The sequence below is a fragment of the Protomyctophum bolini genome (genome assembly GCF_963924005.1).
Source record: "Protomyctophum bolini genome assembly, chromosome: 24".
In the NCBI taxonomy this organism is placed as follows: Eukaryota; Metazoa; Chordata; class Actinopteri; order Myctophiformes; family Myctophidae; genus Protomyctophum; species Protomyctophum bolini.
The window spans coordinates 24,700,522-24,716,222 of NC_137885.1; the positions used below are offsets into that span (position 1 = coordinate 24,700,522).

The window sequence follows — 15,701 nt, forward strand, 5'->3', positions numbered from 1 at the left end:
CAGAGCGCGCAAGTACTTTCGACCGCTGGAAAGTATCACATCTCAGTATCTCTGTGAAGGAACGTTTGAAATGTATAATCATTACGTGACTAGCTAGTTGTAATTTGATTAGCAGTATACTGTGGTTACTTGGTTCCAAAAAGTGAAGCCAAGTTTTTTTCAACCGTAGGTTTGTGCCTGGTTTGCTGGGACCAGTTACAACATTACGTCATCGTTGTGAACTGTGACCAGAGTACATGGTGTGTATATGACGTAATGTTGTAACTTGTAACTTGTAACTAGTCCCAGCAAACCAGGCACAGACTGTATGTAGTTGTTCTAGTTACAACTACATACAGAGTATGTAGTTGTAATTTGATTAGCAGTATACTGTGGTTACTTGGTTCCAAAAAGTGAAGACAAGTTTTCTTCAACGGTAAATCTGTGCCTGGTTTGCTGGGACTAGTTACAACATTACGTCATCCTTGAGAGAGTACATGGTGTGTATATGACGTAATGTTGTAACTTGTAACTTGTAACTAGTCCCAGCAAACCAGGCACAGACTGTATGTAGTTGTTCTAGTTACAACTACATACAGAGTATGTAGTTGTAATTTGATTAGCAGTATACTGTGGTTACTTGGTTCCAAAAAGTGAAGACAAGTTTTCTTCAACGGTAAATCTGTGCCTGGTTTGCTGGGACTAGTTACAACATTACGTCATCCTTGAGAGAGTATATGGTGTGTATATGACGTAATGTTGTAACTTGTAACTTGTAACTTTACGTCATATACACACCATGTACTCTCTCAAGGATGACGTAATGTTGTAACTAGTCCCAGCAAACCAGGCACAGATTTACCGTTGAAGAAAACTTGGCTTCACTTCGAAGAGACCAAGCGAAACGATTACTTGCGCGCTCTGCTTGCGCAAGTAATGACAACAAACTCCCATACTGTACCTATTGGGAGAAATGCAGCAATGTGCAAAACAAACACAGCAATGTGCAAAACAAACACAGCAGCCAGATGTGTGAACTGTTGTGACAAAAGAAGGTTAGCCGATGGAATGATCTACTGCACATCTTTGGTGATCTTTAAACACATTGTATAGTATTTAAATAGTCTTGAGGAAATATGCTGCTGCTATTTGTCCCAAAAGAAATAGCTATAAAGCTGTTATAACATGAATGCAATGTGACATACCTCTGTTTACAAAATGCTGTATACCACATCCAACTGTTTAAACTTGATATACATTGTATATATACATTTTCAACAGTTTTTATTGAATTGTGACACTTGTAATGTAAACGTTTGTTTTCTCATGCCAATAAAGCTGATTTATTGGCATGAGGGTACTCTATAAGCTTGTTCTGGGTTTGTTCGGTACAAGGTCTTCTGCATCGCCACGCTATGCTACGCACGACTGAGTATAAATCACCATTATTCCTGGAGTGTGGCACTTGGCACATGCTGCATGAGTCCCTCGCCCAGTGCGCCCACACACACACACACACACGCGCGTGCACACATGCACTCACACGCACGCACGCACACACACACACACACACACACACACACACACGTGTACACGCACACACACACACACACACACACACACACACACACACACACACACTCACGGCTGGTAAAAGACTAAATTACACGTAATTCACACTGTATCAAGTCTTTGACTTCCGTTGGCAGGATTTATTTAGCGTTAACATGCTAAAACACACACAAGCGCGCGCACGCACGCACACACAAACACGTGTACACACACACAAGCACTCGCTCGCACACACACACACACACACACACACACAGGATTTATTTAGCGACATGCTAAAAGGAGAGCTGTGACGCCATTCTGTGACAAACCTTAATTGCTTGATGTTAAAGTGAGCTAGATGTGATTAATCCTTTAAACCGCTCATTTCAGATATATAGCAACTTTTTTCAGTTTTTTACTTTTAGAAAACTCAATGGCAACAACAATAGCAGATCTACAAGCTCGAAGTGAGCTTGTAGATCTGCTATTTTTGAACGTTGAAAGTGAAAATGGGGGATTGGGGCGGGGGTCAAATCCTTGAAAGGACATCTCATTGGCTCAACCCAATCAACCCCCCCCCACCTGTCTCTCCTGGCTGTGGGCTAATCAACGCTCTCTCTCTGTCCCGTCCCCTCTGTAGATCCTGCGTTCTCATTGGCGGTGGCATCGGTGTCGAGTCCCACGGCAACAGCTGATCCCACGGAACTGGCGTGCCATGTGACCAACATTACCCATCTGCCCCGGGGCGCCAGGCTGGGCGTGGCCTGGGAACACACCTCACTTCCAGGTAAGTGGGTGGAAAATAAGTACTCACATTTTTACTTAACATGAAGCCCGCCGAAACCGTAAATAGGCTTTAGTCTGGCCGCCCGCCGATCCCGTAACCTACGTGATAAAGGTCTTTATTATTTAATCCATGTTTTGATCAGATCGAGTCGATAGCGGTCTCCCGTTAGCATGCTAGTGTCGAGTATGACACTGGTCTCTCTCTCTCTGTCTCTCTCTCTCTCTCCAGGGGGCGGAGACCCTCAGAGCCCTCCTAATCCCATTGGCTCCCTGGACGCCAATGGCAACTTGGTGCCGGGAGCGCTGTACTCTGATAGGCTGAAGAGCGGCGTGATGTCACTGAGCAGGGTGGAGCCAAACACCTTCAAACTGCGCTTCCTCCAAACGCAGGTAGGTCATGTGACCAAAACGTTTGTCTGAAGTCTGATGTCTGTTTGAAGCTTAACTATTTTATTGCGGCTAGCTGTTAGCATAAATCCCAGTTCCACCATCAGCGTTGCGCCCGTGCTAATGTTAGCACCCATGCTATGGATTGTGTTAATGAAGATGTACAATGGTATTCTGGGCACCTGTGTGTGTGTGTGCGTGCTCTAGGAGGTGGACATGGGTCAGTACGTGTGCACGGTGAGCTCCTGGAGTGTCAACAAGCTGGGAGACCTGGTGAGGACTGCCCAGTTCCATAGCTCCGCCCACACGGTGCGCTGGGAGCCCCAACGTAAGTCTATGCAATCACGCACGCACACACACACACAGAGCGCGCATGCGCGAACATCCCAGTACATATCATATCGCTGTTAAAATGAAGGCCTGTCGTTACACCCCTAATTATGCATCATGCAGAGCAGCATTATCCTCCACTTCAAATCAGCTCAAGTTTGCTGTGTGTGTGCGTGCGTGTGTGCGTGCGTGTGTGTACGTGTGTGTGCGTGCGTGTGTTTGTGTGTGTGTCCAGAGGGGATTCCCATTCAGTGACCAAACAGGAAGAGAGAACCACTTCACAACCTCCGATAGTTTAAAGCTTCCCACTTCCCACTAGCCAAGGACTACACGCACACACGCACGCACGCACTCACGCACTCACACACACACACACACACAGAATAATAGAGACACTGTTACATCATCAGGCAGTTGACTAGACTGAGGGCAAACGGTTCAGATGTGTGAGATAGAGAGAGAGAGAGAGAGAGAGAGAGAGAGAGAGAGAGAGTGTGTGTGGGGGGGTAGGGGGGTGGTGGGGGGGGGGTCATAAAGTCTCAGAACAATGACTTCCATTTATACTCAAACTATGACTTTCTGCTGTCACTCATCTGTGAACCAACGATGACCCAGCTGTCTGCGTCCGTCAGACAGACAGACAGACAGACAGACAGGCATACTGATCAGATATAGATGTATTGATTATTGTATTGATCCACAGGTCCCAGCCTGAGCGTATAGAGGCTATAGTATCAGATACTAATCAGATGTATTGATTATTGATTGACAGGTCTATAGTATCGGATACTAATCAGATGTATTGATTATTGATTGACAGGTCTATAGTATCAGATTCTAATCAGATGTATGGATTATGTATTGATTGACAGGTCCCAGTCTGATCAGATGTATTGATTATTGATTGACAGGTCCCAGCCTCAGCGTGGAGGCCAAGCGTCTGCGCGAGGCCTCTGTGGGCGGGGCCACCTTCGAGATGAGCTGCAAGGTGAGCGCGGCGCACCTGGCCGAGGGGGCGGGGCTCTCCGTGCTCGTCCAATCACAGGAAGGCCTGGAGGGCATGGCCCGCACCACCGTGAGCCTCAGTCCCGACAACGTCCTGCAGCTAGGGGGCGACGTTGACCCCAACCGCAGGTACACACACACACACGGGCACGCAGTCACGCACAGTCACACACACACACGCACATACACACGGAGACACGCATGCACGCACACATACACACTCGCACAACAGTGTGTAAATCCGGTTCCATGTTTTGCCTCTTCCAGAGACAGTGTGGTTCTGAGTAAGTCCGGTCCCATGGAGTTCCGGTTCCGGCTGTCGGGGGTGCAGCTCTCGGACCGTGGGTTCTACTGGTGTGATGTCACCGCCTGGACCAAACAGACCAATCAGAGCCCAGGACAGACCTGGACCAAAGCCGCCAGCGCCCCGTCGAACAAGATCCAGATCAACTTCCAGGAGACCGGTATGTTCTGTTAGCCAATCAGAGAGGGGGAGAGAGAGACCAGTACGATCTGTTAGCCAATCAGAGGGAGAGAGAGAGAGAGACCAGTACAATCTGTCAGCCAATCAGAGGAAGAGAGAGAAGGAACGGTATGTTCTGTTAGCCAATCAGAGAGAGAGAGAGACCAGTACGATATGTTAGCCAATCAGAGGGAGGGGGGGGGGGGGGGGGGGAGACCAGTATGATGTGTTAGCCAATCAGAGGTGGGAGGGGGGGGGAAGAGACCGGTACGATCTGTCAACCAATCAGAGGGGGAGAGAGAGACCGGTACGACCTGTCAGCCAATCAGAGAGACAGAGAGAGAGACCAGTACAATCTGTTATCCAATCAGAGGGGGGGGGGGGGGGGACCGGTACGTTCTGCCAACCAATCAGAGGGGGAGAGAGAGACCGGTACGACCTTTCAGCCAATCAGAGAGAGAGGGGGAGGGAGGGGGGGATAAGTGATTTAAAAAAGATGCATTCACTTGGTAATATAATAAGTAATCATTTTACGCTATCAAGAGTTAAATTATTGTTAAACATCTGCATCCCTTAATTTACAAGAAGTCTACACAATTAGAGAACGGTGGTCCGTGTCTCAAATGGGTCTGAGAGGCTAAATGTCATCAAACGGTGGTTCCGTGGCTCAAATGGGTCTGAGAGGCTAAATGTCATCAAACGGTGGTCCGTGTCTCAAATGGGTCTGAGAGGCTAAATGTCATCAAACGGTGGTTCCGTGGCTCAAATGGGTCTGAGAGGCTAAATGTCATCAAATGGTGGTCCGTGTCTCAAATGGGTCTGAGAGGCTAAATGTCATCACATGGTGGTTCCGTGTCTCAAATGGGCCTGAGAGGCTAAATGTCATCAAACGGTGGTCCGTGGCTCAGATGGGCCTGAGAGGCTAAATGTCATCAAACGGTGGTCCGTGGCTCAGATGGGTCTGAGAGGCTAAATGTCATCAAACGGTGGTCCGTGGCTCAAATGGGTCTGAGAGGCTAAATGTCATCAAACGGTGGTCCGTGTCTCAGATGCTGAATAAATAAGTAATGGACCTTGATGTGAAAAGGGTTGAAAACAACAGTTTTCGATCTATATAATAGCACTCTATATAGTTATTAATCAGATGGATGAATCATCGCATGGATGAGCGATTATATGAATAATTTACACGTGACATTAACACAGTAGTAGCACTGTCACTATGACTTACCGTGTGTGTGTGTGTGTGTGTGCGTGTGTGTGTGCGTGTGTGCTCGTGTGTGTGTGTGTGCGCGTGTACGCGTGTGTTTTAGGCCCCTCCTTCTCCCTCAGCGTCCAATCAGATACGACCACGGTGTTTCCGTGGGAAACGGCCAAGATGGAGTGTTCGCTCAGTGTGTCTGGATCCACACCTAAGACTGGTACGCACGCACACACACACGCACGCACACACACACGCATGCACTCGCGCACACATACACACACACACACACACACAGTCAAAGGTGTGGCCTCTGGTTTATGTGGTTGGGACTGGAGCCAAGGCTTGAGCTCCTCAGGTGTCTCACACACACACACACACACACACATGGAGGCGGTGCACCCGGTTAACTAGAAGGATATAGGTTAACAGTTATTCATTGTTGAGTACTACTCAAGTTGTTAATAATTAGTGTGTGTGTGTGTGTGTGTGTGTGTGTGTGTGTGTGTGTGTGTGTGTGCTGTACACGTGGTTGTAGTCTCTCTCTCGCTCTCTCTCGCCCTCAGTTCTTATTGTTTCGACACAAAGACAGGACAGTGCAATTATTGAATAGGTTGAGCAACGCTCTTCCTGTGTGTGTGTGTGTGTGTGTGTGTGTGTGTGTGTGTGTGTGTGTGTGTGTGTGCGTGCGCGACAGACATCATACGCCTCATAAAAACAAGCCTCAACAGGAGAGAATTTTTCCGACATCCCTTAAGAATGGAGTGCACGCGCACACACACGTGCACACACACACACAACTGATTTCATCATTTCAATATGGTTGCTGTCGGTACAGAGACCTTACGTCAATATTTTAACATTTTTCGCTTTTTTTGGCCGTAGTGATGTGGACACAAACAACATGGTTCTGTGTGATAGAGGGGTAAAAAATGAACGAAAGTTGCACTATATGGTAGAAATAGGTCAACAATACAATGACTGTTTTGTGAATAAATTAACTTCTTATGCGTGGCCCCCCCTGTGCCCAGAAACTGTTTGGCCACCGACCACCATCTGAAAATATGTTGTTCCAGGGACCCCCCCCCCCCCCCCAGAAGCAAAGATTTGAGATAAAAATGTTTGCTGTGAAAGCATTATATTCAAAGCAGACCTACAAGCACCGAGTGCAGCGCTACGAGCTTGTAGATCTGCTATTTTTTTCAATAGCTAAAGTATAACATAATGCTTAAAACACCAAAAGGGTGAATGGGTTAATGACGCAGCTAAAGACAGTCTGGACGGAGGGGAGATACTGAATAACGTCACAACACGGAGGCAAAGCTAAGAACCGGTTGGTCAATATAATATTTGTGATGCTGGATCACATTATGACATTATGACACACAAGGGTGTGTCTGATCTCGTCCCATCGGAGATCTGTGACTATTAATTGAATCCGTCCAAACACGCCCTTAGCAGAGATTGAGTTTTAACAAGCAGCGATGACGTGTGTGTGTGTGTGTGTGTGTGTGTGTGTGTGTGTGTGTGTGCGTGCGTGCATGTGTGCGTGTGTGTGTGCGTGCGTGTGTGCGTGCGCGTACTTGCGGTTAGCCTCTTGACCTTGTTGTTGTTGTGGTGTGCAGTCCGTTATCTAAACGTGCCGATGCGTGTGCACACACACACACACACACACACCCAGCTCATTACCGCTGGAATGACTGGCATCTCAGGAAGAATGTGTGTGCGTGTCTCTGACTGTCTGTGCGTGCGAGAAAGCGTGCACGCATTCGGCCTCGCGCTGTGATGTAATCATTTGTGTTTTGCTCCCCCCCCCCCCCCTCTCCTTGCTTTTGAAGTGCTTGTCAGAACAACGTGTGTGTGTGTGTGTCCGCGTGCGTGCGTGTCTGAGAAGTTACATTCCCATGGGAGAAAAAAATGTTTTGTTCGTTATCATTTCACACACATGCAAATGCGCGCACGCACACACACACACACACACACACACACACATGCAAGCACACACACACGTTGCTGTTTTTAGCCCTTCCATAGAAATGTCCGTCTTGGACGTATTTCTGCGTAAACGGATAAAAACAGAAAACAAAAGGGTGTTTGTTCGTCGGGACTCAGTCAACACGGGGTTAATTTTAGACGCCCAGAGTTGACAGGAAGTCGCCCGATGCATGGGAACCTGGACTGAGATTTAATTTTTTTTCCCCTTCTTTTTTGTGAGCTGTTATTTTTTCTTATTACATGGCTTGGTTGAATGCTTGATTCCGATTGGTCAATCGCTGAATTCAGCGGTGAGTTATGTCTTGATAACAGACCGCTCCGCTGTATAACAGACCTCTGCCTAATCAGACCCTCTGAGCACCAGCTGCGCGCCGCTTGATTTACTGCTGTCTCCAACATGACGGCCATGTAAACGCACACACACACTACTAGTGACACACAATGTCATTTACAGCTAAACATTGCTCTCAAAAATGTTTTTTGAAAACATTTGAGCGAGAAATAGACGAAGCCGTAAACCCGAAAATGGATTCTATTTCATCAACTCACTTCCTTGTTTTCCGACAGTGCTCCAGCCCTGCCGCTGGGCGAAACTTATGGAATATGTGTTTTGGGTCAATGTATTAATTTATGTTGGGCAGCCAGGTAATAAGCGGGATAATATCTGGCTAGGTGGTCACTGTCGGGAGTTTAACCACCGAGGCTGGAGGCTGTTGCTAGTCATGGCTGCCAGTTCTTATTGGCTGTTGCTAGCTAGCTGTTGCTGGCTGTCCAGTTCAAACCTGATGTTGTGTGGGAGTCCAGACTGCTCCAGACCGTACTGAATAACTGCCAGCTTGCATAATGTCTTGAGGCTAGGACTGAGGTCAAAGACATACAGATCACCTGGTCTGTTGTCTGCTCCAAAGAGGAAGACTCGATCTCCCACCCGACGACGGCACATGTCCTTAATCCCGTGTGGGCCTTTCCCCTTGGGCTCAACCTCCTTCCAGGAGAAGGTCTCTGGACTGAACTTCCACAGATCATGGAAGTCCTGGTTTCTGACACAGCCTCCAAATATGTGCAGCTCTCCATTGTAGGTGAAGGCTGAATGATCCCTGTATTCTGGACCAAGCAGTGCAGAAAGTTCCTCCACACAGTTGTTGGTCTCTGTGTCAAACACTCTGGTGTTGTTACACCCCCCCAGAATACGAACATCTTTGTCCCGATGATGGTGGCAGAGTGACCTGCTGCAGCAGGCAGCCTAGTTCCTCTGGTGTTAATCACAGACCAGACCATGGTGCTGGTGTCCAACTTGTAGATGTCATTGTGTGCGGCCGTCTGGGTGATTCCTCCATGGATAAACATGGCCTTCCTCAAGACGCAGGCCGTGTGGTACTCCCTCCCCTCCGGGACGGTCCCAGTTCTTCCTGTATTCTCCTTCCAGATGTATCGTCCACTGAAGCATTTCACACATCAGCTCCACCGTCAATGAGTGTTGACAACTAGTTTACAGATGAACTGGATAGGATGAAGGCAGCTCGGTGTCCTCGCTGGAGGTGACTTAACTGATGTTTGTTGCATCGGACCAGCATTTTTAAAGGACAATTGCACGGTTGTGATGTCATTGAATTATTTTGTCATATTGTCACTGAATCTGATTGGCCATTTGGCCAATACAAACTATGTCAGTACTATGAGGTCAATCATCCACATTTGGGCATTTCTTTTCCACTGGACCATTCTCGCATGTCCCAGGAATGGCTGGACCAAAGGAGAAGCTCCCGGGTCCATTGTATATTTAGTTGAGGGGTGCCACGCCCCTCCTATACACAGGTTTAATGTTTGCTCTGTAGTTACAATTTACAATTTAGGCATTTAGCAGACGCTCTTAATCCAGAGCGATTTACATTAAGCAAGAACAAAAAAGGGGATACATCACATAAAAAACATTTATCATGAAACATGCGTAAGCTAAGAAAGTAACAGTGGAATATCTATAATGAAACTATACATATAAGCTATACATCTATACTACTATGCTATACATATGTACTATGACGTGCTATGACTACATACAATGCACTTATGCTGTCTACATAACATGCTATAAGTCTGTATCAAATGCTATCTAAATCTACAGAATTGCTATCTAAGGGGGTGGGGTAAGTGCTATGGGCCATGATGGAGTCTGAAAAGGTGGGTTTTCAGACTACGGCGGAAGATTGGGAGTGATGCTGCAGTTCTGACTGCAATGGGAAGTGCATTCCACAGTTTTGGAGCCAGAAGGGAGAAGAGTTTGGGACGTGTGGAGCGTTGTCCCGGCGTTTTTAGTGAGGGTACTTCCAGCTTCCCTGCGTTGGCTGATCTGAGTGAGCGGGAGGGTTTGTAGTTCAATGTTTGTTTTGTAAACACCATTGACAATGAAGGGAAAATGTACCTTCATAATGTGCCCCATTACGTCATATTGTCTCTTTATTGTTAATGGAGTTTAATGTTTGTGTTTGCACCGTTTGTTTTACATCACCTAATCAACATGAGTTAGACTTTAATATATTGGCACCCCTCACTTCACACAGGTGTGATTTTTTTATGAATATTTTTGAGGTGCGCTAGGCCCTCCTATATTCAGTTATTAGTGTAGATTTATAGGGCGCTAGCCGCTCCTATATTCAGCTATAGTGTAGATTTATAGGGTGCTAGCCCCTCCTATATTCAGCTATAGTGTAGATTTATAGGGCGCTAGCCCCTCCTATATTCAGCTATAGTGTAGATTTATAGGGCGCTAGCCCCTCCTATATTCAGCTATAGTGTAGATTTATAGGGTGCTAGCCCCTCCTATATTCAGCTATTAGTGTAGATTTATAGGGTGCTAGCCCCTCCTATATTCAGCTATAGTGTAGATTTTCATCTCACACAAACATTAAATTCCCATTGACAATGAATGGAGAACTTACGTCATATGTGTATAATATTGTACGATGATAAGAGCTCCCCTCACTTCAGGTGTGATTTATTTGTACTTTTAGTGTAAGTGGCCCTTTTCCTCTCCTCTCCTCTCCTCAGTACCAAATTACCCAGCTGTCTTTGCAGGGCCGTTAATTAGTCCATCTTATGCTCCATTAGTCAGAGAGAGAGAGAGAGAGAGAGAAAGAGAGACACAGAGAGAGAGGGGGAGGGGGGGGGGGGCTCAATAGATGGAGCAGTGGGAGTGAATAGAGAAGCAATAAAGAGAGTGAATTGAGAGAGAGTGAAGTAGGGACAGAATGCATAGACTCATCTATATGAGAGAGAGAGAGAGAGACACAGAGAGAGAGACACACACACAGAGAGAGAGACACACACACACACACACACACACACACACACACACACACACACACACACACACAGAGAGAGACACACACACAGAGAGAGACACACACACACACACACACACACAGAGAGAGAGAGAGAGACACACACACACACACACACACACAGAGAGAGAGAGAGACACAGAACGTTTTTTAACTCTAATCTTTGCTTCTGGGGGGGTCCCTGGAACAACATATTTTCAGATGGTGGCTAATTGCATATAGTTTTTGGGGTCCTGAACATGAGAAACTTTAAGAACCACTGACACAGAAACATGAGGTTTTTAAGAAAACCTTAGTAGAATCGCCCTGGAGTCTAAATGGGTTAATGTGACCATATGAGGTTCTAAAGTAACATAATGTAATTCAGCGTTTGAGAATCTTTTCTCTCTTTTGTGTCGGGAGTGTTTAGTGTGCCTCGGAAACAACATGCTTTATGAGGCGGAGAGAACACACACACACACACACACACACACACACACACACACACACACACACACACACACACACACACACACACATACTCGTATAACTTACCTTCTTAGGACCACACTTTTTTTTCAGGTTATTGCTTACCTCGTTAGGACCACACTTTCTAGACATAGTAGAAACATATAAACTACACTCCTGAATGTGGAAAAAAATCTATTTTAATACAATCACATCAGATTTAAAGAAGGGCAAACTATAAATTACCACATTTTTACCCTACTTGTTAGGACCGTCTCCAAACAAAAGAAAGCTAAAACCTTTTGGTCAGTAACTTCACTGCATTGGCTCTTATGAGTTTAATCATCTATATGCACTGGGGAGGCACTCAGGGGCACACTGGGGAGACACTCAGGGGACACTGGGGAGACACTCAGGGGACACTGGGGAGGTACTGGGGAGGTACTGGGGAGCCACTGGGCAGACACTGGGGTGGCACTGGGGGAGGTACTGGACATTTCATATCACACACACACCATGATTCAATAGCCCCCCTTCTTTTCTTTTTTTTCTTCCTTTTTTTTGGGCAGCTTGGCATGGCACGATTTATTTCAAGCATGGCGCAGCGCCATGCCAACAACATTGTGCAGTAAACCCTGCTTTAATACACGACAGGTGAGGTGATATACCTCATCTCTAGTGAGTGGCCCAGCCCTTCCTATATTTTTCTGTATGTGGCCCTCAGTGAAAAAAGTTTGGGCACCCCTGATATAGAATACTTGCCATATCTGACACATTTAGATGAAACATGTGATAAGGAATTTATGGTACATGGGTATAATATCTACAGGAGAGACAGAAATATTCATGGTGGGGGTGTGGCTTTTTATATTTTTTTATATTTTAAGTCCACTTGCCTAATATTAAACCTATATTGCTGTGTTGCTGTTACAGACTACCGGATTCCAATTCTCAGTAGTAGTCAGCAGTGTATGTGAGATGGTGCTTTTGTTCTTGCTTAATGTAAATCGCTCTGGATTAAGAGCGTCTGCTAAATGCCTAAATTGTAAATTGATGGTGGACAGAGCATCAGACAGTAATAGGGAATTGTATATACCTGCAGATATGAATATGAACTGGTTCTCTCCAACATGCTCACTTAAGAAAACCCTCCATGCTATTGCAGATACATACAATTTAACACAGTTAGCAAACAAGCCAACAAGAACACAAATAATAAATGGCATCTCCTCCACCTGTATTGATCATATCTTTACAAATGCAGCTGATCTATGCTCAAAGGTGATTTCTGTTGAATTTGGATGCACTGACCACAACATAGTAGCTTTTACGAGAAAGGCAAAAATCCACAAATATGGAAGGAAGCTAAAGCTGACTTTCAACACGCCTATAGAGATGGGCTTTCTACATGTACAGCACTGACACAGTTAATAGATGACTGTCTAATGAATGTGGATTCTAAGAGACTAGTGGGGTCTGTACTGTTAGATTTTAGTGCCGCGTTTGACATTATTGATCACAATCTATTGCTTGACAAACTTTCATGTTATGGTTTTACCTTATCTGCACTAAGGTGGATAAAAAGCTATTCATCCAGCAGATCACAGAGAGTATACTATAATGGGAGTCTCTCAGATACTAAACATATTCACTGTGGAATTCCACAAGGAAGTTGCTTAGGTCACTATATTTACAAATGACATGCCACTGGTCGGGGCCAATATAGCCATGTATTCTGACGACACTACTTTGTATATGTCTGCCACTAATGTGGAAGATCTGTCTGTAGCTCTTAACAAGGAACTACAGAACATATCAGAGTGGGTGGTGAACAATAGGATGGTCCTGGACATCTCAAAGACTAAATCCATTGTATTTGGATCACAGCATATGCTCAAGTCAAAACCCAAATTGAATCTGAATCTGAGCAATCTAGCAGTTGAGCAGGTAGATGAAACAAAACTTATTGGGGTTATATTAGACAGTCATCTAACATGGTCTACTCGTATTCAAAACATAACTAAGAAATGGGAGGGGGTTTGTCCATGATTAGGAGATGAGTTTTTAACTCCAACATCTGCTGTCCAGGTCATCCAGGCACTAGTGATATCCCACCTTGACTATTGTCCAGTTGTGTGGTCCTAAAAAGTACCTGCGTAAATTACAAATAGCCCAGAATAAGGTAGCTCGCCTTGCCCTGAACTGCAATACTAGATCTAGTACACTGTTAAATCATCAGACGCTGTCATGGCTGTTGGTGGAGCAGAGATTAGCTGCCAGTCTGGCTGGATTTTTTAGGAACATTTGTTCAAATAAAAAAACAAAATGCTTATATAAAAATATTCATTATACCAGTGATAGACATGTACATAATACCAGACATGTTGCAATGGGTCGATTTACAGTGCCTAAGCCAAGAACTGATGCAGTGAAGAATACAGTCATGTACAGGGCAATGACTTTCTGGAACGCTCTACCAGTATGCATCACAGAAATTAAGGGTAAAAGGCATTTTACCCTGTCAATATACCAGTTAATGTAATCTAGAGTGAATGCACTAACCGTGGTTGTTATGCTTTAATGTATTTATTTTGTGATATCTGTAATGTTGTTTTTATTTAAATTTGTGTATGTATATTATTCTGTGAGGACCCCAGGAAGAATAGCTGTTGCCAGGTGTAACAGCTAATGGGGATCCTAAATAAACTAAACTAAACCTAGGAGTAAAACCATTAATGCAGAAATGAGAAATCAATGCCTCAAATGGCAGTAGTTTTGCAGTGGTGGAAAATGTAACTCTTTTTTTAATGAATACAATAACATTTTGTCCAATCTGTATGGTAGAGTATGTTAATACAATATACTGTAACTTATACAATTGGGCTGGTTGTATTTTGTCTCCCTGCTCTTCTGTTGAGACATTTAGATCGTGTCAAAGGTCATGTCTCACCTAGACACAGGATTTGACTCGAATTTGGACCTTATGGTCAAGATTAAATTTATCCCCCGAGCAAGCAGTTCGGCTCGATTAGCTCAATGCTAAAGTTTTCAGCACGCAGGAAAGCGGGTTCAAATCCAGGGTAGAAGAGGAAAGTTACATACTAATGCTGCTTTAAGTATATAATAACTTCAATCAACTTTTGATTCATTAATTAATTTGATTAATTCATTAAATAACATTAATAAATTAAGATTAATTTGTATTATTGCTCTTGTATTGCTATTGGAGACACTGGGGGGACACTGGGGGACACTGGGCAGGCACTGGGGAGTCGCTGGGCAGGCACTGGGGAGGCACTCAGGGGCACACTGGGGAGGCACTGGGGAGACACTGGGGAGGCACTCAGGGGCACACTGGGGAGACACTGGGGAGGCACTGGGGAGACACTGGGGAGGCCCTCAGGGGGACACTGGTGAGGAACTGGGGGGACACTGGGGAGGCACTGGGAAGGCACTGTGGGGACACTGGGGAGGCACTGGGGAGTCACTGGGGGGACACTGGGGAGGCACTGGGAAGGCACTGAGGGGACACTGGGGAGGCACTGGGGAGGCACTGGGAAGGCACTGAGGGGAAACTGGGGAGGCACTGGGGAGACACTGGGGAGGCACTGGGGAGTCCCTGGGGGGACACTGGGGAGGCACTGGGAAGGCACTGAGGGGACACTGGGGAGGCACTGGGGAGGCACTCAGGGAGGCACTGGGGGGACACTAGGAGGCACTGGGGAGACACTGGGGAGGCACTCAGGGAGGCACTGGGGGGACACTAGGAGGCACTGGGGAGACACTGGGGAGGCACTCAGGGGGATACTGGGGAGGCACTCGGGGGGACACTGGGGAGACACTGGGGAGGCACTGGGCAGACACTGGGGAGGCACTGGGGAGGCACTGGGGAGACATTGGGGAGACATTGGGGAGACACTGGGGAGGCACTGGGCAGACACTGGGGAGGCACTGGGCAGACACTGCAGGGCAGACACTGGGGTGGCACTTGGGGAGGCACTGGGGAGGTACTGGACATTTCATATCACACACACCCCATGATTCACTAGCCCCCTTAAAAAAAAAAAAAAAGGTTCTTCTTAGGACCGAGTGTGTGTGTGTGATGTGTTACCCTCCCCCATGGGTCTTCTTAGGACCAGCAACCAGTTCCTCCCAAAAGCCATTTACAAATTTCTACTGAGACAGCTATTGAAATTTAAATATATTTTCAAATGGT

At 46.1% G+C, this 15,701-nt stretch overlaps 1 protein-coding gene across 2 annotated transcripts in view; it reads left to right on the forward strand.

Annotated features, from left to right (window-relative positions):
- Positions 1-15,701, forward strand: part of ptgfrnb (prostaglandin F2 receptor inhibitor b) — a 77,302-nt gene that overhangs the window by 52,500 nt on the left and 9,101 nt on the right. The window contains exons 8-13 of one of the 2 annotated variants that reach the window (XM_080758787.1): positions 2,174-2,320; positions 2,549-2,709; positions 2,914-3,034; positions 3,948-4,170; positions 4,309-4,505; positions 5,818-5,925. In XM_080758787.1, coding sequence (XP_080614913.1) covers positions 2,174-2,320; positions 2,549-2,709; positions 2,914-3,034; positions 3,948-4,170; positions 4,309-4,505; positions 5,818-5,925 — 957 coding nt within the window. The remainder of the gene's footprint in view (positions 1-2,173; positions 2,321-2,548; positions 2,710-2,913; positions 3,035-3,947; positions 4,171-4,308; positions 4,506-5,817; positions 5,926-15,701) is intronic. The other variant, XM_080758788.1, reaches the window with a different exon arrangement.